The 27,514-nt window shown below is 42.2% G+C and overlaps 1 protein-coding gene across 3 annotated transcripts in view; it reads right to left on the bottom strand.

Moving 5' to 3' along the window:
- Positions 1-27,514, bottom strand: part of CHN2 (chimerin 2) — a 271,523-nt gene that overhangs the window by 17,676 nt on the left and 226,333 nt on the right. For 2 of the 3 annotated variants that reach the window (XM_017647280.3, XM_017647274.3), the window contains exon 7: positions 11,077-11,154. The exons of the other annotated variant lie outside the window; for it this stretch is intronic. In XM_017647280.3, coding sequence (XP_017502769.1) covers positions 11,077-11,154 — 78 coding nt within the window. The remainder of the gene's footprint in view (positions 1-11,076; positions 11,155-27,514) is intronic. 3 annotated transcript variants of the gene reach the window in all.

Below are 27,514 nucleotides of genomic sequence, written 5' to 3' on the forward strand. Positions count from 1 at the left end.
TCAGTAAAGGGTCCTATTGAAAGTTGAATCTGCAGTAAAACATCCTTATATAGTCACTGATCCCAAAATATTTGATCAAGTTTTGTCATATCTTTAAGAAACCAATCATCTCTAACCAATACAGACTATTTGGAGCAGAAGTGAAAAAAAAAAAAAAGAAGAGCTCCACAATTCACCTTATGAAATTAATATAACCTTCACTCAAAAACTGTAAGAGCACAGTAAACAAAAGTAAAATTGTAGGTCAATTTCAATTATGAACATAAATGTAGGTATCCTTAAAAAAAGATCCCACTGAATGTAGCATTATATATATATATATATATTTTCTCTTTTTTTATTTTTATTTTTTATTATTTTTATTTTGGTATCATTAATCTACAATTACATGAAGAACATTATGATTACTAGGCTCCCCCCTTCACCAAGTCCCCCCCACATACCCCTTCACAGTCACTGTCCATCAGCGTAGTAAGACGCTGTAAAATCACTACTTGTAATTTATAAGAAATAAATTTTCATGACCAGGGAGGGTTTATTTTAGGAATTTAAGGTGGTTAACACATTACTAGAATTGACCACAATAACATGAGAGAGAAACCACATAATCATTTCAAAAACTAGAATACCAAGAATCAATAAAATGCAACATCTCTTCATAGTAATAGTATTTAGTATACTAGGAAAAGAGGGAACTGTCCTAAAAATAGTTCACTAAAAGTATCTATGATACATGCATAATAAACATTACATTTAAAAATGAAACAGAATAATTTCCTTTAAGGTCAGCAAAAAGATAAGTTTGTCTGGTATGAATACTTCTCTTGAGCACTATCTTGCAGAATTTAGTCAGCATAATGGAACAAAAGAAAACACAATACATGATTGGAAGAAGAAGCAAGGCCATCAAGTTTGCTTAATATAAGAGCAATGGGAAAAAATCAGTAACAGTGTTATACAGAAGCAGTAACCCATTTTATTAAAAAATAAAAAAAGACTACCTTCACAACAGCAAAAATAAAAAAATACTTTCAAAATAATTAAGTAAATGACATTAAGGACATAAATAAGAAGAGAGATGTTCTTTATTATAATATGTCAATTTTCTCCAAATGAATTGTAAATTCAATGTAATTTCAATCAAAATCTCCATGGTGCTTTTCATAAAACTTGATGAGATGACCCTAAGATCCATATGGTAGAGCAGAAATGAATAGCCACAATAATTCTGAGTAAGAAAAATGTAGGAAAACACACCTGACCATATATCAAGACTTTTATAGTTGTAGGAAAGCAAAACACCATGCAGGATGGAGCGCAGAGTGGCCAGGTCAGAAACCAAATCACACATATATGGAGAGCTTGTATATCTCAGAAGTGGTGTTACAAATTAGCAGGGGAAAGATGTCAGAGAATGAATTATTTCCCATTTAATCCACTTATTTATCCACTCATTATTCATCCATTTATTCAGCACTTATATGCTGACTGCTTACTTTGAACCTGGCATGTACTAGTCCTTAGGTATACCAAGTCAAAATATCTGAGGAGCACAGACCTGCCTGCCTTCAAGATCTCATTCATCTCTAAGAATAAACAGGCAACATAAGTAATTACACTATAGCAGTATAATGGAGATTATAATAAAGTCTTCCTAAGAAGGCTGGAGAGAGTGATATTTGAACTGAGTTTTGAAGGGTGGATAAAAGTTCACCAGACTGGGAAGGATCAGGCTGATGGGGAAGGGATGGTGTTGACTGGGGAGGCTGATGCTTTGGGGAGAACATTCCAAAAAGAAGAAAAAGCACAGCCAAAAGCCAGAGAAGGTGGGCTTGGCTTTTGAAAGGCATTCTTTTTTTGTAGGTCATGGAAAAAAAGGAGTGACAAAATTCTTTGGAACATAAGAACATAAGTCAATAAGGAAATCACATGGGAAATACCTTTGTACCTTAAGGTAAAAATGAAAATGCAATGTTTAGAAATTAGGAGAGTAACTACACTGTTTACTACACATTGACAAAACAGAAATTGACCTATTGAATGTTTCATGAGACAAAAGATACGTTTATCAGAGATTTTCAGAAATTTCCTTTTGCCTATATTAAAAAAAATTAAGCATATCAAAATTGCATTTAATGCTTAGTAGTCCTGCCCATATTCACCAACGTTCTTTCCCATCAATGTATATATGCCTCCAGCTTCTGACTTCAGCCAAACAAGGGCAGGCAGACATTTTTGAAAAACAAATAACTCTGAGTGTCCCCACAAATACACATTCCCACAGAAAAAAATGGGGACAAAAGGGAACGTAAAGTTAGTTAAACATTATCTTAGGCCCACTGCCTAATTTCCTCTTTGTGATGGGCCACTGTTTATTTTCATGGCTTATATATTGTTCAATTTTCATTTGGGTCCACAAGGACAATCTCTAGACAGTAGACTGACTCTATGTAAATGATGAGGTCACTCTCTGAACACATTTCATTTGGGGCTGACTTATTATGTCTACTCTCCCAGTGAAATACCCCATATCTTGAAAAGTCACTGATCAGCTTTTTCCAGTCTCTGAAGTTTATTGATTTTCAAGAATATCTTTTCAGAAAAAAGAACCTTTTGCAAACTGGAAGGCAGTAACTAAAATACCCCAGACAGGAAGAAAATACCCCAGACAGGAAGAATGTCTGTCCAAGACTATATTATGCTGGGCATGTCTGCCTGGAATTCAAAAACCACACCAAACAGAAAAAGATGATATTATAGGAGATAAGGTATATTTGACAAATAGCCCAGGAATGGCCACTTAATAAAAAACAAGGGCAAGAAGAGTTGTCAAGAAAAATCTCCGGCGTTTAGTGTGCATCCCCGACTTGACTCTTTCTAAGGGAGCAGGATGTTATTTGTCTCACATCTGCTGAATCTGGAAAGCAATATTCCCTGGTAGTTGCATAACAAGTATGTTTTGATGGGTCAGTGGAGACACCGCCCAAGTGTATAATCAGCCCAGGTTCTAGACTGTAAGAAACAGTAAGCGCTATTTATGATGTGCTGTAGTTGAGAAATTTTGCTTTTCTTTATCACCATATATCAGGGTTTCTCAGCCTTGGCACTAATAACATTTTGGGCTGGACAAATCTTTGCACATGGCTGAGCAGCACCCCGGGACTCTCCCCACTAGATGCCAGTAGCACCTGTCAGCCAGAACAGCCACAGATGTCTGCAGACACTGTGCCTCAGGGGGCAAAGTAACCCCGGTAGAGCCTATCACCACAGTTTGTCCTTTTCCTGATTTTTATTAAAAATGAGAACTTTACTCTTTTATTTTGGTTTGAAAAGGACCTTTTGGGACCAAAGCAATGTTTTCTGGCTGCTACATATGTATAGAAGAGTGGGCTGGAGGTGCTAAGTGACTTCGGTCTACAAGTCACTGGTCATCTGGACTAGCTTTTGCCCAGAGTTACCTGAGGGGCTGGAGGGCAGGTGGCTTGTCCACAGTCACCCAGAGGGTCAGCAGCACTTGGCCTCCTGATCTCAGCCAAAGGTTTCTCCTGTAATCTACTGCATTTCCCATAATCATGTGACACTACACTCATGTGTGATATTAACTTTGAACTTTTTCCCCTTGCAAGATCAGAGGAAATACTGACCTTGAAGTGAACCTTTTCTGATGTAAGAAAAATAGCCAAGAGGAATTAGTCTGCCACAGAAGATTCTGGGTTTCCCTGAGAGGCCTGTTGAGCAGATATGGCAGGAGAGATGGGTTCCTCAGCTGTGGCACCACTGACCCCCAGATTTGTCTATTCACAGTTGCTCTAGTACATTTAAATAGGATTTAATTTTTAAGACATATTCTTGTGCTAGCCAACTTGCTCTTGGGTTTATGAGGCCATCAGCAACAACATTCCTTTGACAGTTCCCTGCTCAAAACCAGTGGCCCCTCATTTTCTAATGCAAGTTTCCTCAACCTTGGCACTATTGACACGGGGGCCGATAACTCTTTGTGATGGGTCCTGTCCTGGGTATTGTAGAAGTTTGGCAGAACCCCTGGCCTCTACTAGATGCTATTAGCATACCCCAGTTATGAGAATCAGAAATGTCTACAGATACTGCCAAATGTTCCCTGGACAGCAAAACCACACTCAACCACTGAGTGCAGCAGGAATTCACATTTTCTGTTACCACTTTCTTTCTTGTTTCTGGCAGTGCCTGGCACGTCATCAGTCCTCAGCCCATATTTGCTGAATAAAAAAATGAATGCTTTCCTTTTCTTAGAACTTTCAAAAATTCCCAACTAATATGTACAGCCATCATTGGTGTTTCTTTTCTCCCCACAAAACACAAAAGGAGTATTTCTCTGGACTTAAAATGCCAGAATCAGTCATTTAGTCATTTAGAATAGTCCCTTTGAATTAAAAGTTCTTTGGAATAAAATGAACTCAATATAAAATTAATAACAGCAAAGCACTTGATATGGGTGAGACTCATTAGTAGATGATTTAATTTGTGGAAAGGCTTGGCCAAGCTGCTTTCCTGCTGGGTGGCCTGGGCAAGGAGTCCCTGTTGGGTTTGCTGTCAAAGCCTATTCCCTTTTTGCCAGGCTTTGCCGGTTTGTAAAAGATTTATAATCACCATGTCCCAATAGTTACATAAAAACACATGAAGGACGTATAAGATAAGCTGTAAGTCAGACCCTGGCAGGTCGAGAAGGCATTCACCTGCGTGAGAACCTTGTCCAAAACTTGTTTTTCGTCAGTTGCCTGAGATCCCTGCCTATGAATTCAGCTATCATTTTTGTGAACAAGCCCTTTTTAAATTGACGATGTACTATCTGTGGAGCAATAGTAAATCTTGGTGAGTCACAGAAGAAAGGGTTTTGAGCACCTTACCAGGTTACCAGGTTGGTTTGTCAGGAAACAGGTGGTAGTTCAAATTAGCCATAGTGTGTAGCCTATCAGCAGAATGCAAAGCCTCTAGTAATGAAAAGGATAAGGAGAAGCTAAAATCTAGAAATTAGGGCTGGCAGGTCTTAGCGGGATGGTTTGATGGAGTAAACAGGCAGACAGGATTGATGGGAGTGGGTCAAGAGAAACAATCCAGATTTGCCAGTGACAAATCTCATCAACTTCCTGGTGTTGTTGAGGGCTAGTCTGGACTCCAAAATGGTACAACAGAGATGGGTACACTTTGTGAAGATGGAACTGAAAGAATAGAGACTGCTCCTTATACCCAGATGGATATGAGACTAACTTGTGTTACAGAATGCCTAGCCTTGCAAATGTTACTCTTAGTAATCCTATCTAGACTCAAGGTAGCTTCATGATTTACTTCAAGCAGAGCCCAGGGGAATGAGCTTTGATGTGGAACTTTAAGGGGAATTCTTAAGAACACTGAGGAAAGGATTATAGCTGACACCTCCAGGCTATCCACCCCAGAACCCTTCTCTTACACACACCCTGGGCCCTGTCCATCCTCCCAGCACTCCTAGGGCCCCGCCCACATGTTTACAGGGGGGCTGCATCGTCAGTTACCTGAGCATGGCAGACTCATGGCCCAAGTCAGGCTATTGGAATTCTCTGAAAATTTGGAATTGGGATTTCGTGGTTAGTCTTGTAATATATAAACCAGGGAGCTATCATCAGCCAATCTGCAGACCATATGGATTAAGACAGTTTTGTGAAGGGAGAGAGTAATGAGGCCGATGACTAGAGAGCAGAGGGGAATGAAATGGGAGGAGAGAGGGAGGGAATATGAGAAAAAGAGGGAGGGGGGAGAGCAAGGGGGGGAGAGAAGGAGACAGCAGCCCGGCTGTGTTCCCGGCCCCTCTGCCTCTCCTGCCTGAACTCTGAGCAGCCCCTGGGGGCTCTATGAGACCCCTTGGAATAACAGACTCTTATTTAACTTAGGACAGTTTCTTAGACTTCTGTTACTTGAAACTAAAGACTGCCTAATAAATATAGTGGTGGAGCCAGGCTGTAGTAAGAGGTATATAAAAATGGTTCTTCACAGTGCTTTGGGAGCAGAATCCTTATTTTCTTCACAAAGCCCAGTAGTTCCAAGCCAATTTGGTCCAGTCTCACTTTGAGTCCCTCATTTTATATTCAAGGTGATGAAGTTTGTCTTCTCTTTGGGTTGTTCCTTCCAGACTTGTTTCTGCCAAAACAGTCTTTTCTGATTATCAAACAAAAGACACAAAGTAAGACCCACCACCATTCTACATAAAACCCATGACTGTTTCTGAAGCCGATTTCTGCCTGTGCCCAAGTGCAGGTGCAGTACCGTCTACTGTCCACCCCTGTCCCCAGGTGCGCAGAGTGGAATCAGGATGGGCAGGAAAGGGTGATGAAGGCAGGGCAGGCACAGTGCTGGGGATGAAGGGCAACACAGTCTCATGAGGTCTGGAAAGAGGAGGAAAAGAGAGGGTTTGCAATATGGGGAGCAAGAATGGCTCGTGCAAAAGCAAATGACCACTAGACTAAGAAGAATGCACAAATCAGCGATGGGCCTAGAATCCTAAAGGGCCACAAAGTGCAACCCAGGAGGCTGAGGCGCTGCCATAGTCTGACAGGTGTCTTAGCAGAGCACTGGGACCCATTCTCAGCCTTCTGAACTTCCAGTCCCAGGCCGCAGGGTTTCTGGGGTGGGCTGCATATTTAGGAGGAGCAGGCTGCATAATACACACATGGAGTACCATGGAAACTGGTGCTAGGGGAGCAAACTGGGTACAGACAGTGGGGCAACCGTTTAACCTGGGCCTGGACTGGGCCACTTTTGAGAGTCACCACACCAGAAGCTGGGATAATAGGAGTAGGTCAGGGCACGTATCTCCCCTAACATCCTGGTATAGATGAGACACTGGCCAAATGAAGATCCTGTGTAGATGAGACACCCCGTCTGGCGAAACAGGGAACGGCTGGCTGCACATGCCATGACACACCCTCCGCCTCTCTGGCAGGCTGGTGACCTGGCAAGGGCCCGCTATCTGAAGGGGTTCAGGCACACCCAGCACCAGTGCCACCTGGGTGGGGGCGAAGCTGGGTGGGGAGTGAGGGCCATGTGCAGTCTCAGGCACACAGGCCATGGCACCTGCTACACATGCTTTCAACCAAAGTGCCCCGGCAGCTTTGGGCCAGGCCTCGTCTGTTTCTGCAGAAGTGAAACACACCTGTGCAACATTGCTGCCCCCTGCCCACTCAGGGCTAGAGTCCTTCTGATAAAGGGAAGGCAGACACACAAGTAAATACGCATAATGCCAGCTGGGGATCATGCTACAGAGAAAAGTAAAGCTGGCAGGGGGTCTGTAAGGGGACGGATGGAGGGATGGACAGTGGGAAGGGAAGGGGGATGGGAGGGGGATTGACAGTATGATGGGTAACATCGAGATAAGGTGGGGGTAGAGTGGTTGCCTCTTCAACCTTTAGAACTTTCTGGACCTCTACTCTCCATCCATATTCCATATAGGGAGAGAAGGGTGTCCCTGAATTGCTGGTGCAGTGAAAGAATTCAGTAGAAGGAGAGAGTGATGGACACACACATGTGGACTGGGAAGGCAGAGAATGGGAGCAGGCAGGGGAGGAAAAGCCCCTGAGCCGTCAGTTTGCTACAGTCTGGCCACCCCTGCTGATCGGCTGGGCAGGAGGGGAGCAGCTCCCTCCCCAGTGCACTCTTCTTCCCTGCACCCTCGCCACTCTTGGCTCATTATGTCGTTTGCATTGCCCAGAATGCACCTTCATTTTTCTATTACATCTAGTTGGTGAGAGAGGAAGAAAGTGATTATAGAAAAAAGAAAGATGGCATAAATAAGTGAGAGTAGAAAATAAGAAATGCAGAGACAAAGAAAGCTAAACACAAAAAACACAAGACAAATGAGGGACACAGAAAGATTGATAAAATGAGATAAGCCAACTTTAAAGGCTTGATTGCCAGAGACACTAAGTGATTTACATGTATTCTTTAAGCCTTACAGCACTCCCATTTTACTGATAAGGAAACTGAGGCTGAGGGAACTATGCTCTTTGCAAAGGTTAAGTTGTAGCCAGGAGTTCCAAGCTGGCCACAGTGACCTCCTAAATGTGTGAGTGGGGAAGGAGGGACAGTATTCCAGATCGCCGTGGCTCTGGGGTTTGCTCAGCCACAAGATTATTTAGGTAGACCATCTAAAAGAGCTATTCTGCCTACAGGAGAGCACCTCTCTAAGTCACCTAGATAAACAGAGATGAAGATGTAAAATGAGTTAAACGATGGAGTGGTTTTTCTGTTTATCAAAGACTTTTCATTTTAGAGGGGAGTCTGTTAATTTCATCATTCCTTCAACAAGTACCTCTTAGTGCCTAGGATGTACAAGTAACCCCAGAGGATTTAGGATTTAAATTAGCAACAATTGGGTACATGTTGAAAGTATGTAACTATCCATGAAATGAGGTGCAACTTTAATTTGCTTCCAAGAGCTTTTATTCCCAGAGTGGAATTTTGGCTTTTCCTAGTCGAGCTTTGTACGGAATGCAAGGGCAGTGGGTATGCACTCAGGAGCAGGGCTCTGGAGCTTTCTGAAAGAATGGAGGAGAGGTCTCAGCTTGCACAGCATTGGGAGTTTCTCTTCATTCCTCTTGATGAAGTTCCTTGGGGGAGAGTCAGAGGGGACTTTTTACCTGGGCAAATAGTCCTGACTGGGGCAAAAAATCTTGTTTTTGGCTGAAGCTTTAAGATCTGCTGGCAGATTCAAGTCTCTGGTAGGCGGTCTCTAGACAACAAGGCAGTTAGGGCTTAGCAAGGCTAATTTGCTGATAAACATAAAAATGTGATTATTTGTTCATCTTATTGGACACTTTATCCCATGCACATAATACCTTCAAATAATAACCTAAATTACAAATCAAGAGAGTTTCAGAAAAAAGCCTATTAAACGTCAACATAAATGAAAAATTTGTGTTTTGTCTTAATTTCACACTAACTCCAAGCAGATGGCAGGGGCTTTGATAAGAGGGACTTTAGAGTGTTCCCCCAAAGACCACACAGAGTTCTTAGTTGGGGGTGAGGAGAGGGCTGAAGGAGGATAGAGGGGGTGAGGAATGACAGTGAGCCTGCCTGCTCCTGCTCTGCCACTTATACTTAAGGACAGTGACACGCGTAGTACCATTGAAAGCCACAGTCAACTGACATAGCGACTCAGGGTCCGCTATGTCACAAAGATGTCCATTTAAGACATGGAAGAGAAACTCCCCTGTCTAGCTTGTGGATTCTCCTCTCGCCACTGGTCTGTTCTCTGCCTTTTCTTCCCGAAAGAGCTGTAAATTAGAAGAGATCACACCAGATACTGACTTTTAAAGCAAACATTTAAAAAGCTGTTGGTATTTCTCAATGATAAATAATGAATATACAATGTGTTAGCAACTACTATTTAAGAAAATAAAATTCAACAATCTTTTAAGTGTCTTATTTCCTCTTCAGAGATCTAAGACTAAAAAAATGAAATTAATTTTGAAAGTATCAATCAACTAAATACACTTGTGTGCATTTCACACAAGTTCTGTATACACAGAAGGAAGCTACCTGCGCAAACACATATGGAAGTAGGGCATAATTCCAACTGTATCTTAAAGTCAGAAGAACTAGAACTTTCAAGAGGAAGGAAAAGAATTTCCAAGTCCAAGAAGACTCTCCTTGCATGGCAGTGCATCCCTAGAATGCAAAGAATCAGGATTTCTGCCAAAAGTCAGAAAAACCCTTTCTTGGGGCAAAAAAAAAAAAAAGTATTGAGCATAAAGATAGAAAACAGGAGAGAGAAAAACAGAAAGGCCTTTTAGGTTCCAAATCAGACCTGTCTCTATGCTGTGATGGGAGAAATGTCAGGAGCCTTGGCAAAGACGAAGACCTATATAATTCACCTCGTCATCCTCATGCTAAATATGGAAGGCTGAATAGTTCCCTGGCTCAGTGCAGTTACAGCACACAAATGCCCGAGCCACTTGCCTTCTGAAAGCAGAAGCAGGGCAAACAGACCAAAGTAATATGAAGGTATATTTAATAAACACACATTTGTCCTTATGAAGGATCAGAAAGTAACAGAATAAAATAGATTTCCCTGGTCAGCTCTGACAAAGGGCTCGGACTTTTGGCCCTAAAGAAAACAAAAGCGTAAAAAGGAAGGCAATTCACAATTCACTGTCCTTAACTCCTCTTCTTCTGCCACTCCTCCTACTTCCTAATTGTCAGCCCATTCGCTGGGATAAACTTCTAAGTCCACCCTGTCTCTCCTCCACTCAACAGCATCCCAAGCCAGGCAATTTGGCATCAAATCTCCCCCCAGCCCTTCTTGGAAAACACATTAGGGCAAAGGAAACACTTAGACTGTAATTTTCTGATGGCAGGCTGTTTCTACAAGTGCTAGTCTGAATGAAGACAGCAGTATTTCCAGTTTATAAATACACATGGGAAAATACACTTCAACTCCCACTAGTTTTCCATATCTTTTTGTTTGGTCTGGTGAGCGGGATCAAGGCTGTGACCGGAGGAAGCTTGGCAAGGCTGCCAGGGTGACCCCCCCTTGTGCCCAGAGCACAAAGAAAAGCCCCTGGATGGTATCTCCTGTCGTCATTTGCTTTCACAGCTGTCTACACATAAACCAAAGGAGTTAGCGTCCCTGAAAACAAAAGACAAAACACAGAATGTGAATTGGGCGCCTGTTCTCACTTGCTCAGAGATAGCAATATTCCTTGCTGCCACTCTGAGTGGAAAAGTACTGCTTGCCATTCACCAGGAGATCTCTAAATGCCACACATCAGGCATGCTGCTTTCCCTTCATCGGCCATGGGACTATGAAGAGGAAATGGGTCCAATTCTCCAGAACTAAGTTACCATACATATGGGTGTTTCTAGGCATCAGTGCCAAGCAAGCCGCTTTCTGAGGGCTCTGGTTTGATTTGATACAAAGCAACCGTGTTATGTTACGCATGTAGCTAAATGTGGAACGCAAAGGAATTCACTCTCTCATTACTTTACAATCAAAGACCAGATGGAAATCGTGAACTGTACCCTTCCGCCTGCCCTTTTGTAACAGAAGAAAGAATGCCGAGGCTTGCTTACCTTAAAGTTGTGTGTCTTCTCATAGTTGAAGTGGTTGTCATTGTGAGTGAGGGCGGCCCTTCGGACCAGGGAGGAAATCTGTGAACAGGCAAAGAGTTTGAGAGGGGGCCAAAGAAAGCCGCCTTTGACTCCCACCTTCACCCCCAAGGCCATGGCCAGCAGCTCCTGGCGTTTCCTGCCTTGCTTAGGCTTCCGAACAATAGCACACTTTTTCTCATTTTCTAGCCACAGCTCCTCAGAGAACATCATGCCTGGATCCCAGATCTTTCTAGCTTCCCCCATGGAGCCTCGGAAGCTCAGTGCTGTCAGGTTTTCGAACTGCGGCTAATGTAAGGCAGCAGATTTGAGGCAGCTGTGTCCTGTCTGCAGAGGCCTCCGGCATGTGACCTGGAAGGGCTGGTTTGAGTGATGGAGGGGGCTCTGCCTCTGAGTAAGGACAGGCCTGCTTTGTGCTATTTCTTAAGGCCGACGTGTGTCTGGAACAATAGCAAACATTCATGTGCACAGCAACCCCCAGAAGCTGTATCCAGTCACCACTGAGGAATCAGTGGAGGAAGCAGGGGCTGGCAGCTTTATTCCTCCTGCCACAGTGCACACCAAGGAGAGACCTCTCCTACTTGCTAGCACATTTCACACACACACACCAACTAAGGGAGGTTCAAAGTCTCAGGCTGCATCCGATTATTCTGGGGCTCTGAACCCCATCCTGGGCTGAACTCCAGCAGATTAGACCTTTAAGCCCTGATGATTGTTTAATCTTACATGGATAAAGCCAGGGCTTTTTTTTTTCTTGTTTTTAATCTGCCCCAGCACTTGAAAGCCTAATTTTTATTCGTATGCACGGATTAAACAGAGCAGTCTATGCACCAAAATGGGGCATGGAAGAAGAGAATGACATTTCAGTTCTGGATTCTATAGCCAAAGTTTCAAAACAAGATGTGGATATCTTGCTCTAGGATACTTTCTGGTCTCTCTTCTCCCCACAACTACAAACAACTCCCTAACCCACTGAGACAAGACAATGTTCTTTAACTAAAACCAAAACATCATAGTTGCTTTTCTTTAAAAAAAATCTTCGGTGTTCATTCTTCACTGGCCAAGCCTAATGCCTTCCTTGCTCTTAAAAATACCGTGTCTTTGATGGTCTCCCTTGGGACCACGGGTTTTAGTTCCAGGTCTCCCCATTAATAGAAGTGAGGAAATCCTTATGTCTTGGAAGTACTCCTGACCTGATGGCATAGGTGAATGCAGCTAATGCCAGAGAGCAAAATTAATGCTCTTGGGATAGAAAGCAAGGAGAACACAGATAACTGGACCATGATGTAGATGGACAACACATACGCAAATTCCATGTACTGAGATGTGGCCTGTGTTCCAGCCTCTCCAAGTAGCTATGGGCAGAGTAAAGAAAGGCCCATCTCATTCTTGTGTAATTCTTTATACCTGTCCACTGCTGTCATTCCAACTTGGTTCAGAAGTGCATCCTCCCACTTCATTCTCTTGCTACCTTCAATAATAATAATAACAGCCAATCACAATAATTGAGGTAGTGCCAGACAATATTCTGAATGTGTTAACTGCACTCACTCACGCACTCATCAGCTTATGTGTGTGAGGAACAAGACTTTCATTCCCATTTTTTGAGTGAAGAGATTGAGACACCAATGAAAGGTGAAGTGATTTGTCTAAGGACATGCTGTTTGGCTCACACAGCACAGCCAGGACTAGACCCCCAAACCTCTCTGTCTGGCACCGGTGCTCCTGAGCCACCTCCTGCCACTGTGTCCTGCAAATGCTTTCTATAAATATTGGCCAAGTCTGGCCCCACCTTACCATTTTTGCCCCACAGTAACTCAGACCCTCAATAGCTCTGCAGCCTGCCTTATCCACAGATGCACAACATCTCCCTAGTCCACATTCACTTTGAAAACATCAGTGATTCTCCATGGCTAACTTGTGCCCTGGCATGGCAGGCTTGCACAAGCTTGTCCCAGACCATCCAGCTCATCTATTTCTCCATGGTCCCCTCCTCAAAGCCTACAAAACCCTCTTCTCTGACAGACTCCACTTCTCACCTCAGTAGCTGGCTCTGCACTTTAGCATATTACAGCATCATATCAACATGTCTGCATTTCCACACACATTCACATTCTAACTCCAGAGCCACCCTCTCCCAGAAGACTTCTCCAAACTCCCCACTGCAAGCAAATGCTCTCCCAAAATCCCATAGCATTTCCCCAAGATTTTCTTACTGCACTTATCACTTTCTACCATATGTTAGAGTGATTTATAACAGATCTCATACCCCTGCCCCATTGAAATCCACTGTGACAGTCTCTATGTCTAATTCACTTTATTTCCCCTACAAGACTGTCCCACGGAATTCCTGCCACATTAGGCACTGGATAAATATCAACTGCCAGAGTGAAGCGGCACTGTAGAAGCCAGAGCTGTGGAGGGAGGCGTGCGAAGGTGATGGCATGGGACAGGGGCTCCTGCAGCATCCTGTGGTCACCCACCGCCAGGCCTTAGCTTCCAAGGACATGAGCTCCAGGGTCTGCCATCCTGATGGGCTCCATCCAACTCCTTAGCCCTCCTTCTGCCTGTCCAATCCTAAGGGCCATCTGCCACTCACAGAGGTGAGTGAAGGCCTGGCCTACCTTTGAAAGGCTTCTAATCCTTAGCCTGAAGGCAAAAAGACAGAGAAGAGAAACAGGGTCCTTTCCCCAACCTTCGCTGCTCACAAATCAGCAGAGACCTTTTGATGGTGAGCCACTCTATGTAAGAATGGACTTTGTGATCTGAGCTAGGCTAAGTACATGGACACATGGTTTCAGATAAACAACACCCCAACTTATGCTAGTTTGTGATTCTTCAAAGTTGGGTCAGGCATTAGTGCCAGGTACTAGAAAATTCCATTTCTCTATTGTCATTGCTCAGAGAGACAGACGGGCAAAACAGGAATATAAGAAAGGAACGTGTTCTCCCTGCAGCTTCTGAGTGGGGGACTGTGTTCTTGCTGAAATGTTTTTCCTTTTCCTCTTCTGTTTCTCCTCATGCAGCCCCTTCCCACTCCTTGTAGGTGTGACCATGCTTTCTCCTGTGTAGATGCTAACAGTTCAGCCCTTTTTCCTAAGGCATTTTAATGAGCCAGTCAGAATACTACATCCTTTAGGAGAAGTAACCTGGCCAACAGTGGTACCCATCCCCTCAGCTTCGCTGGAGGGGAGGGGCCCTATCCTGCCGCCCACTGGCCTGCCCCCATATCCACTACTGTGTCCATAGGAATGATAGGGGAGGGCTGCATCTCTGTCAAGCCACGTAACAAAGGATACTGGTAAAATGCCAGGCATCAGAGGGAGCATGTGGAGAGCAACTTGGGAGGAACAAGTCTATTTTGTATTGAATGGTTTTTAATGAATGTAATATTAACCCTTACAGATGAGCAATAATCATTTTAAAGTTAATTAAAATGATTTAAAAAAGCAAGTTAAAAAACAAGTGAATTAGACATAAAGCATGCCACAATGAGTTTCAATACAGCAGGGGTATTAAAAAAAAGTCCAAATTTAGTTGTTTATGATAAAATAACTCTTTAACTGGTAAGTGGACAAAAAGGGGCTCCTTTTCCTTTTGGTATATGGGGGGTTGAATACAAGGAGATTTAATATATTCTCTGCATCTGTGTTTTATAACAAGCAATTTTTATTTCTATTTGTGACAGTGATTCCTTTTTCAGATATTTTGTTCAATAGAATTTACCCAAACACAAGACACATTCAGATATGTGAAGGAGCTACACACTGTTCCCTTAAGATGCATCTTTCCAGGGAAGCAGAAGGGCTGGCTGGCATTTGAGTGAGCATTACTGAGAGGACTATGGGTGACCCCGAATCACCCTCTTACTAAAGGAAAAATGATTGCAAATATCTCTTGGTGAAAAACTTCCCTCTTAAGTAACTCCATCACACAGAGCTCCTCTTCACGAGCTTCTTCAGGACAGCACTTTGGTTTCCTTTGTATCCCCCACGATGCACGTTCTCTGTACTTGCTGGACATTCGACACTTTTGCTGACAGTCTTTTTCTAACAAAAATTTCTGTCTGACTTACTCTCATCTATACATCGTAAGATGTTTAGTGGCATCTCCAGACCTTGCCAAATATCTCCTCTGAGGCAAAATTATCCCCACTTGAAAGCACCTGGGTTAGACTAATAGCACAGATATTCACAGCATGCTCCCTGTGCGCCAGGTATGGTACTAAACGCTTTGTATATATTGACTCATTTAAGATTTACAACCCTAGGAGGCAGGTACTGTCGCAATGAACTACTCTTTACAGATGAGGAAGTGGGAACTAAGAGTTTAAGTAGTGCCCAAGGTCACCCAGCTGATAAGTGATACAGCTGAGATCAGAAACCTACTAACGAGGGCAATGCTTTTTGTCATTTGCTTCTAAGTATGTTTTTCTTTTTTAATGGTAAAATACATATCACATGAAATTAACCAGTTTCAAGCATACAATTCATCATTTCAGTGGCATTAAGTACATTTGTGGTGTTCTGCAATCATCACCACTATCTAGTTCCAGAATATTTCCATCACCCAAAATGAAACCCCATATCCACTAAGTAGTCACTCCCCATTCCTCTCTCCCTCCAGCCCTGGTAAACACCAATCTGCTTCTATCTCTATGGATTTGTCTCTTCTGGATATTTCATTTAAATGGAATCATATTATATGGCCTTTTGTGTCTGGCTTCTTTCGCTGAGAAGGTCCACCCATGCTGTAGCATGCATCAGTGCTTCGTGCTTTCTCATTGCTGGGAAATACCCCACTGTGTGGCTATAATATACTTTGTTAACCCGTCCACCAGTTGATGTGTACTTGGGTTGTTTTCACCTTTGGGCTATTGTGAACAGTGCTACTAAGGACATTCTTAAGTTTTTGTTTGAACACCTGTTTTAGGTCTTTTGGGTCTACACTAAATCTATGCGTTTAAACACCCTCCAAACTGTCTTTCATCCAAATATAATGTTCACATTAAAAAATATCCAGGGGTGAAATGCCAGAATTAGTCTCTTCCCTTCGTTAACCTGTTAACTCACAGGACCTATGTTCCCTGGGCTGGTTTTTAAAGAGGAGGCTTGTTTTCCTGAGGCCTCTTTCAAAGCAGGCACTACTTAAGATAGTTCTGCAAGTAGGTGGGGCTATAAATAAATGGTAAAATAAGCTCACCACTTCCTTTTCCTTTTCTATAAATAAGGATTGGGATTCTATTTTCCATGGCCTCTCACTGTTCTGTCTATGATTAGGATCCTGAATCCAAGAAGGAATCAGGTAAGGAGACGGCAGTGGAGCTTGTCGGGTGAAGTAGGCAAGGACGAGTCAGTGGGCAGGAGACGGGAAAACAAAGCTTGCTGGGGTGCTCGTGTGCCTGTGAAGTGCCCAGGGAAAAGGGTGGTGGAAGAAAGAAGAAAACCCTTCGCTCTATACTGATTGTAGAAACCTAGCATCATAAGCCCCAAGGGTCAAAGAAGTACAGTGAGTTGCAGCCCTCACCTCTCAGCCCCTGGCTCCCCACCGCCCCACTGCCTGGCTGCCAAATCACAGGGTTATTCTACAAGTAGGTCTAGAAGCAGATCCAGACTCGGGGTTCTCGTGCCTGTAACCCTCTACAGCCGGTGCTCCTGGGGCCAGTCTCAGGACCCCTGGAAGGCTTGTCGGAACTCAGGCTGCTGGGCCCCAGCCCCAACGTTTTCCACTCAGTCAGTGGGAGATTGGACCCAAGAATCTGTATGTCTAACGCTTTCCCCGGTGACTGTGATGTGGGGACCATACTCTGAGGATCCCTGTTTTGTGCTTTCCGCTGAAACTGTGGGTCTCAATCTTGGTAACTGTTAGAATCACCTGGGGAAGAAATAAAATAAACTGTGCTTAAGCTCCAACTCAGACCAATTAGATTCAAATTTCTGCGGATGGGCTCGGGACTTGAAAAACAAATCCTGGAGGGGATTCTAACCTACACCTTACACCCAGCACCGACAGCCATGGCGCTGACCTCAAGTGCTTCAATTCAGGGGGGTCATCAGAGGAAACAGAAGCAAGGACATGTAAATCCTATTGAACCGCTCCCACCCCAGCAAAGGAATCCATACCTTCTCAAACACAAAATGTGATCATGTTTCTAGTCAAGCTACCCCATGCCTACCTCCCATCATACCACTGAAAACCTCCATAGATTCTTAAGCTAAAAGCAAAAATCCATATGTTAGTCTACAGCAGCCTGTGAAGCCCAGCCCCTTTTACCTTTCCAGCCTTGACTCCCATCCCTTTCTTCCTGTCACTTTGAGAATTTAAAACCATGACCTATTAGTATATTTGTAAGTGAGTGTCTGTTATCCTCACTGGACTGCTATTATGAGAGCAGGTAATATATAAGCTTTCATCACAACTAAGATTCCAGGGTCATACCTTGGGTCTGGCACAAAACAGGTGCTACTAAATCTTGCTGAATGAATAAAAGAAAGTTCATGGCTATCAAATATCTTTAAGTCAGAGGACCTCTTTAGAAGCTTCTTATCATCATTACCTATTTATCCAGTCACTTTTCTCTTGTGAGTCTCTGATATAAAATCCAAACCCCATGCCCTTTGGGGATTCCTTTTGACCAAACTACCAGGTTTCTGGCCTCACAAGATGGGGCACTGGAAATAGGGGACCCTTCAGGGTCAGGCCCTAAGGGACATGGCCAAGTTAGAGACTAGAATAATATTAAAAATGGCATCATAAATTTGTGAAGTACATTCCATTGTATGGTGTCTTTCATCTCTAAGGAAGGTAGAATAGGTGTCATTGTTCTCATTTTGCAGATAAAGAAACTGAGGTTCTAACTGGCGTGTCCCCGTTATAGGATCAGGTCTTTTGATTTGTTTCCATGGAAAGCCCCTGCTTTAGCAGATCAGCACCGGTGGCCACTAAAAGCCTACTGACAGGAGGACTCATTCCTCCTATTTTCCTAGGGGACTTTTTGGAACCCTTTCAAATGGGGCCTTCACCATAGTTCTTCAATTAACTGTATCTCCAGCAACCAGCACGAGGCCAATGCCAGCTTGGCACTCACTAAAGTTTTGTTGCCCTCCCAAAATAAATGTACCTGCTTTTTTGTGGTCTTTCTATTTTCCTGGCCATCAGAATGACTTCTAATTTTAAAAATGGTCATCATGCTCTTGTTCTTAGAGTCTTGGTTCATTTCCCACACATACATCTCAGGTTGGGTGAGGGGTCTGGGCTGCACAGTATTTCCCCAAAGCCACAAGACATGAAACCCTGCCCAGAGACACTTAGTAAAATGCTGCAGGCATTCATTCAGCTCAAAACAGTAGTGGGAAATCTGTTTTTTTCCTTTTATTTTCACTCTCTGTGGGCCACACTTAAATACTTTAATGGCCAGATATAGATATACTGAGTGCAGGCCCACTGCTTATTATTTCAGTGTCTAAAACACATACATATACTTGTATATCTATGTCTGTCTATCTATCTGTCTAAGGAAGAGAGAATGAGGGCCTCCAAGGACACTGGTAGACAAGGAGGCAGGGAGATTTTCATTGTGCTCTTTGCTGTAGAGTTCCAGGCCTGGATCTGTGCTGTTAGCATAAGCCCAGATTGCTGAATGATAATCAGAGGGGTGGGTTTCTTTTATCTGCACTCCTAAGTCCAGCCTGTTTGGTCCTGTGCACCCTGCAACACTTCCTTATACTGCCAGATACACCTTTCTAGCTCTTCCTGAGAACTGCCCTGTTAATGTTCTCCATATTCATTGCTTGGGGTTTTCAGTCCTGAAAGAGGAGGAAGCCAACAAAAGGGTCTGACTAAACTGAAAACTTGTTCCCACGACTGCTGAAGAAATGAGAGACTCGGGTGCGAGCTGCCGTCCTTCCTGTCATCATACCAGCTAAAGTGGAATACTCCTGGCTTTGAGTCCATCAAGGCATCAGGTGTCCAGGCTGACCTGGCTGACTCCCAAAACTCCTGGGAACCTGCAAACCTGCTGTGCTCTGTCTGTGATCCACAACATGCCCAGCTGCTGCTCCAAGTGTGCTCCGGGGACAGATGGTCACTCTCAGTATCAGAGACACAAAGGGCTAGAGGGCAGATCTCACGCCGTTCTTATGACTCATCTCCCTTCACCCCTAGCAGCCAGCGGTTACCCCCGACTCAAGGGCCTGTGTGGTCTCTGAAATGAACCAGACTTTTTTGGAAGCAAATAAATAATCTGATGCTTCTTGGGTTGGTTGATTGCATAAAGTTATAAATCACTGTCCTTCCCTTATCATTTCTCCAGACATTTTATTGAGGCTGATGTCAACAATTTTGGCTAATTGCTGATGCTACTCATAGACTAGAAACAAAAGATACTCTATGTTATAGAGAAATACTTTTTTAGGGTGCGTTAAGCACCTCACAGTTCAACTTGTAGCTGTTTTGTTTTTGTGTGTAGTTTTTGAAAGAGAAAAAAAGGGCTTACCATCAGAATGTAATAACCCACTTACTTAAGAAATTTAAAACTCTTAGTCAAATTTCTTAAATGCTGAGTTTAAAAAAGTATGGCAGGGTTATTTTCGAGCGAATGGAGCATTTGTCAAGTCAAGTTGCTTTCAATTGCTTTACACTACTTCAGGTAACCTTTTGTAAAACTAAGACCTAAGCAAACAGTGCAAATTTGAAGGAAGCAGCAGCTATTGCCAGGTTCCCAGCTGCTGTTCTCCCTCTTGCCCTCTCCTCCTATTCTGAGGTCTTCTCTGTCTGCATTTTCCTTGCTGTCTTGTACCTTCTCACCTCTGGCCAAAGAAGTAGGTGCCCCAAATGATCAACTTATGGGTCTTATTATAAAGACCAAAGACACTCAATTTCTGGGTGCCCCAAATGATCAACTTATGGGTCATATTATAAAGACCAAAGATGCTCAATTTCTGGCTTATGGAACCCAACTATATAGTAGAATCCATGTGTATTTCTCTCTTACTCCTCCCTGCCACTGTCACACACTCAGTAAGCCTGAGAAATCTCTGCTAGAGATTATAAATTCGCTGAGTTACATTTCCTTGTCATACTATAGTATGGCAATCTGCAGGGCAAATGCACCAAACAGACCCTCAAGGCTGCTTTTCTGCCAGGTTCTTTGGTCAGTAGTTGTAATTTGGTAGGTACACCTTTACTGAAAGGAAAACATCAAATTAACTAGCTATTTTCTGCATGCAAACTGTCCCACACTGCAAATGACAGACACTTATTAAACGATTTTTGAAAATTTCACCAAAAAGTGTCTCCAATCTCCTGTGCTTTTTACAGTGAATAATCACCCAAACAAAATAGTCCTTGGCACTATTCATAGCTGTGCAGATGATACACCCAATATAGTTCTTGGGGATATTTACAAACTCAGTAGTTCTGAAATATGAATGTTGCATATTCCAAGTGTGAATCTAAGTTTATTTCTGGTCTCCTGTGTGACTGTTGACTGTGATTTCCAAATTCTACAAGTGGACCTCATATGTGTGTACTGGGAAAACCAGGCTTCTGCCAAGTATATGGATGGACCTTCCCAGATGGATTATCAGGGTATGTGTGATAATGTAGACACTTCTACCGGCCACTGCCTGCTCTAGGAAGAAAGACTGTCATATTAATGTTTGACCATGTGTATTCCAGAGAGATAGTTCAGTAGGTCCAGTTCAGTTTGACCTCAGCTGTTTTAATGCAATAACATTATTCTTGGACATGTTTCAAACTCCTTCCTTCCTTCCCTCCTTCCTTCCTTCCTTCCTCCCTCCCTCCCTCCCTCCTTCCCTCAAAGGTTTATACATAAATGAATGTGTCTGGTCTGGCCCAATCTCCCCATTTTGCAAAGAGCAGATAGTTCATCGTGCAAGTTCTCACAGCCAGTTAGTTGTAGAGCTAGGACAAAAAGCCAGACCCTTGGACTGCAGGTGAGACTGCATTTTGCACTCTGCAACACTATCCATGCTTTCCCAGGCTGCACAAGTTCAATAAGCCGCCCCCACCAACACACACACACACACACATCAAAACGCATATCAAACAGGCAGGAAATTGCCAGACAATGTACATTGTTAAAATCATCTCAGAAAGTAATCTGGTAATGGGTATCAAGAGTTTCAAAATATTAATATCCTTTAAGATTCTGTAATTCAATTTCTAAGACTCTCTCCTAAGGAAATGATCCCCATACAGAAAGGCATTCATAGCAGCATTATTTCTAATATTAAAAATGGAATATGTTGTGCATGTCCTAATATTAGGAAATTGCTAAATAAATATGACACTTATGCAACAACAAAAAATGATGTTTGTGAAAGGTATACAGTAACATGGCAGTAGTTAAGCAACATGGAAAAAGTAGGATACAAAATTATAAACGTAATGTGCTTACAAATATATTTAAAAATCCCAATGCATAGGAAATCACTGTAAGAAAATGGACCAGTGTCTATATTTTCTTTCTCATTCCTATAAGTTTATTTACCTTTATAACTGGAAGGAGAAAAAAAGGAAAATGAATTTTTTTCCCCCAGTTTGCATCAATTCTATTTGTGCCAGGAAGTCTTTACCTCGGTTGAAAAATTAGGTAAGCTTTAACAATAACTAAAAGCTGGATAAATTTAAAGAATTAGAGTCTTCTGTGGGCTGGATCTCACAGCTATAAAATTTTAAAGAAACTTTCAGATGTGTAAAACAAGTGCTTAAGTAACATTACCAGAAATGAAAACTCCTAATCTAGCAGGTATTAAGGAAGGATTCACTCTCTGTTGAGCCTAAAACATGCCATTTCATTGATATAAATTAAAACCTTACCAAATGCAAGAGAAGACACTGTTTCATGTAAAAACACAGCTTAGGTTAAGTCTCTGAAGAGAATTTGACCTTAAGCCAAGAGAAATAAAAGTTCTGAAATACAAATACTGTTCCTATCATATATAATTATTTTGAAGAGTTAGGAGACAAAAGAATAAAGAATAAATATCATATTTGTAAAACAGATTTTCTCTAAATAAATATATTCAGACCCAGAAAATTACATCTTAACATGTATAATATAGGTATGAGAATTTAGATTTTGTAATATTTCAGTGATGATTTGGGACAGGGGAGCGCTCATTTTTAAAAAATTTCAAAAGTTCAGAGTTTAAGTTTTTTTTTTTTTTACTTTAGTCTTACAATAAGAAGAGTAACATATGGCTCCATTTAAAAGGTGCCTGGGAATGTCCTGAAGAGTTGGTAAGAAGTGGACACTGTCACTGGCGGAGTGCTATCTCAGCTGAAAATGCTCTGTGCTTTTCAAATCTCATGGTCATAAAAATGGTGATTGAACTCCAAAATGGTGAATGGTGTTTGTTTTCTATAATTCTTTGTTAAGAGTAAAGACTCTGGACCTAGGCTGTCTGAGTTCAAATTCCTGCTGTGACTTTCCAGCTGGGTGACCTTAATGCCAAGTGACTTCTTTGGGTCTCATTTCCTCAAATGTGAAATATGGATCATAATAGGAGGTGTCTCCGAGACGATGAAATGTGCAATTTATGTTAGATGTTATAAATTGCTCAGATCCATGCCTAGCATCATTTTATATGTATGTATGCATATGTAATTCATGAAAAAATTAACTTCAATGATTATGCAGGTGATGCTTTCAAAGTAAGGCCTAAGCTTAGGGAGGTGTTGAGAATTTAGGAAGGTGTTAGTAAATGCAACTAAGACTACTTTATGGAAAAAAAATTATTTTCTGACCTGCCATAGTTAAAACACATATGATCATTTAAATTTGATTGGAATTACCAAAGAGCTTAGCATAAGCTGGAGGTATTTTAATCACAAATGGCATTTCTTCAGAGGCATATGGTGTAGCAAATATGAGGTTGCAATGAGATATGTGAATGCTGCAATAGCAGGCTTGTCTCCTGAAACATTTTCATGGCATCAGAAGGAAAAAAGGTAAGAAGGGTGTATTCTAGGATGTGAATGCATAAAAAATAAACAGAATAAAGTAAGAAATTAGAGATTATGTTGGTCCTCGGATGAAAATATGGCTCCTAGCTTTGGTCCTGGGCTCTGGCAGTGTAGGCAGGAGGGAGCCTTCTAGACTCCTGGGGAATGTGGTGAGCAGTGGCAGGGCAGCCTGTGAACATCTAAATGGACTCAAAAGCTTCACTCGCAACTTCCTCACCTTGCACATTTGACGGTTTTGGCAACAGATGGTGCTCCCTGCTCCTGTACTATAGCAGACTTTTTTTTTTGAGTTTGGAGCACATGCCACATTTCTAAAAACAAACCATCAGCTACTTTCAGGAGTCACCAGGCCCTCCTTGGTGTATCATGAGCAACATTTCAAAGACAGTTACACCAAATCCAGCTATGATGGCTTAGACGTGTACCTATTTCCCAGTGGCCCTTAGATCACTCATAGGAAACAAAGCATATTTTGGCTGACCCACTTCTATACCATTCAGTCAGCTTTCAAACTATGTCTCTTAAAATATCAGTTACTGCTGGCTGTTCTATGATTAAATAAGTAGAAATTTCTACACATCTCTCTTTCTTGGAGATTACTGTTTACATTACTGCTAAAAGTGTCATCATTTTCCAGAGTTACCTGTAACAATATGGCAGATGAGTATCTGGGAGTAACTAGTGTTTGGGAAACTAATACATGACACCTAAACTCAGGATTGTTCTGAGTATTTAAACAGATTATCGGCAGAGTCTTCAGCAACCAAAACACAAGGGTTTCAATAGAAGTTAGCTACGATTGTTATGAATAGCACTTACTCTTTAAATAAGCTTAGCTAATGGTCCTTCTGTCTCCTGAAAGACACACACATAAGAAGAACTGGTACTGGTTCTGCCAACGGGCCCTGGGTGACATTGTGGGGAGCGGAAATGACTATTAACATGTCCTTTCTCTTCCACATGCATCCTTCAGGGCCAGTGGATGAGGCAACAGAGCCTGACCGGCCACAGCAGATGGCCTAAAGTGCACGTCATGACACTGGTTCCAGGCAGGCAGGGCAGGACGCATGCGTCTGGGCGCTTGTTCCCAGGTTTATATGCCAGCAGAGCTCTGACACCATGCTGGTTCTTGTGGGTCCCTCAGAGGGGTTATGACGTCTCACTGGGAAGAGCCTCAGTGTCATCTAAATCTCTGTGCCCCACATCTTGACCTCTCAGTTCCTTGGTGCCAGTTAGTCTGAAGTCCCAAGATCTCTGGGCCATGACACAAGGCCCTGGCATCCACCCACTTTGTTTTCTAAAACCTCCTGATGGATAAGAAACAGTCTTTTAGCCCAAATGACATGTCTTAAACAATGTGAATCCACAGGAAACTGTCCACTTGCCTGTTGCCCTGAGTCCTTCCAGAAAACTGTTGCACCTTGGAAAAAGCTCAAAATCAACTTCCCAGATCCTGAGGAGAAGGAGCACCTGTGTGGGGCAGGTGGAAGCTGGTGGGTATCACTGCTTGGGGCTTGCTTGGCTGCAGGCAGTGTTACATATGGCAGTAGGTTTTATGCATAATGCGTTTGTATTTTAGCTTCTCTGTACAAATAAAATGTGAAATATCAGGTATATTTTTTTTCATTATGAGAAAAACACTGTTTCAAGTACATCATTAAAGTAGGTTAAATTAGTGGAATTTATAGACACAAATGTTTTAGTGCATATGAAAAATTAGGTACAGTTGACTCTTGAACAATGTAGGGGTTAGGGGTGTGGACCCTCTGCACAGTCAAAATTCTCTGTACAACTTTTGACTCCCCCAAAACTTAACTTGTTATAGCCTACTATTGACCAGAAGTCTTACCGATAACATAAAAAGTTAACACATATCTTGTATGTTATATGCATTATTCATTGTGTTCTTACAATAAAGTAAGCTAGAGAAAAGAAAATGTTTTCTTAAATTGTCACAAATTTCTAAAAAATTTTGCAATATATTGAAAAAAAGCCATGCATAAGTAGACCTGCTCAGTTCCAACCCATGTTGCTCAAGGGTAAACTATATTTCTGTGCTGTAGGACAATAGAAATGTATAATTACAATTTATATATGTATGTATCAGACATTACTCCAGACATTTTACATCCCTTCTCTCCCATCCAACCACCCACCCACTTCCTATCTAGCCACCTAGTCAGCCAGCCAACCATACATCTAACTATTTATCCTTTGGTCCATTCTTCCTTCCATCTCTTATCCATCCATTCATCCATGCACCCAGCCAATCAACTAACCAGTTAATCAACAAACAAGTCCAGCAATCAACCAACATTAAGTGAACACCTCCTACACGTTAGGCCCTGTGCTGGGATCTGGGCATTCAAAGTCAACTAAGTTCCAGTCCTGTTCTCACTTAAGGCAGTTCATGGACTAGAAATATTTAGAGCCGAGGAAGTCTGACATGTGCAGGGCCTTGCTGTTCATCACTGCTGTGTATCATACCTCTCTTCCTCTAGACTTATTTGCTAGTCTTGATTAATCTCCATACTTGGCATCGTCCTGAGAATGCAAACCTTTATTACCTAAAAATAAATGCATTCTTCTGCTCAGTATATAAATTAAGATTTGATTTTATATATGTATAATATATGCATAAAATTCCAGTAAACTGGGGCCACAGCTGTAAACCTGGATCCCTTTTGAATATACTCCATCCCATCAGACCCCATCCTCCTTTACTCACCTTGTTAACTCCTCATCCTTCCAGGGTCCCCTGGACCTCCCATCACTTTCTCCAGGAAGTTTTCCTTTGAGTCTATCCTAGCCCAAACCATTCTTTATGTAATTGTTTTCCTTTTGGCTCTATTTGGACCTAAGGTCTACATGGCCATCTCTGTCTTGCTCATCATCATATCCCTGTCTTTAGCACATTGCCCATCTGTGTAGCATTCAATAAATATTTCTGAATTAATAAATAGTTCAGTGAGTACACTAAGGGCAGGTTCTTAGGAAATACATACTTGATAGGCTGCTTAAAATATGGTTTCCTTGCAATTTATTACTTTGGCCAAGAATAGAGAGGGAGTAGTATGGTTTTAGTTACTCTATATGAGAATAGAACCAAATAATACTTCTTTCTATAGCACAAAGTAGAGGAAGTCATTATCATGAGATGGAACAATGCTGTCCCCAACTGTGGGATAAGATCAATTACTGTTCCTGGTGAGAGGCTATCTGTGCAACCCCCTCATCTCATAGATGAGGAAACTGAGGGCCAGAGCAAGGGAGTAGTTTGTCCCAGGTCCCCAAACAAGTTGGCAGCAAAGTAGAGCTATCTAACAAGGCTTCTGGAATCCCAATCTACACTTCCTTCTGCTTTATGCCCTTGCCATTAGCAGCCGTTTGCTCCTTTCATTGTCAGGGGATGACCGTGCCCAAAGAAGCCACGCCTGAAAGGTTTTGGAATCTAAGAATTACTGATGCTCTAACAAAAAGTCCGGAAGTCAAGATGATTTTAAATAAATGATTATCAACCCTGAAAAAATAAATCAAACTGTGACATTTGGAGCTACCGAACATTTCCCCAGAGATTCAGATTATTGCCCTTAGACTTGAAAATAGCAAAAGGAGAATAATAAGAGTGTCTCACAAACTTGACATTTCCCAGAAATTCTGGTCCAAGTTAACATTTCCAGTGCTTCCCCAGGGGACACAGCTTGGATGCAAACTCTTGGCTGGGCTAAAACACCGAGCTGTATGATTTCTCTATGTATTGAAAAGAATGGTCATAATTAAAAGAATCATTGATACTAATTAGCAAAAACTTATAATGTATGTGAGAGTAAACATAGGAATTATAGAAAAAGGCACATGTGCCTGTTCATAAGGCTGAGAAGCTGATGACCATTGTTCACATTTACTTCCTTAAGCTATGCACCATGATACTAAGGATGATGCTAATGATAATAAAAGATTATACTTATCATGACACCATGCTTTGTACTTTACACACATGACTTCATTACCCCAGGTAGATATCAAAATGGGGAAACAGGCTTGGGAGGATTAGGCAATTGATTCAATCCTACAGTTAACTGAGGGACAGAGCTGGCTTTTGGGACCAAGATCAGTCTGGCTTGTATGCCCATGTCTTTCACCCTTACATGATTTTTGTCCTTTTCATTAAATATTAGTGTGGGTAAAATTGTAATATTTCCAGAAAATCTTGCCTGCTTTAGTGCATCTGCATATCAAGAGGCATTTCTCAGGGGTGGGCAGAGGTAGTTTATCTCCATATCAATGGGTAGTTACCTGGTGACCAAGGACTTATCTGAACCTGAGAGGTTTAGGGGGAGGGCTGGCTTGCTTCTGCTGGAGCAAGAAAGAGAAATGACCCCAGACTGCAGTTTGTAGGCAATAAATGGGT

This window comes from Manis javanica, chromosome 6, assembly GCF_040802235.1.
Source record: "Manis javanica isolate MJ-LG chromosome 6, MJ_LKY, whole genome shotgun sequence".
In the NCBI taxonomy this organism is placed as follows: domain Eukaryota; kingdom Metazoa; phylum Chordata; class Mammalia; order Pholidota; family Manidae; genus Manis; species Manis javanica.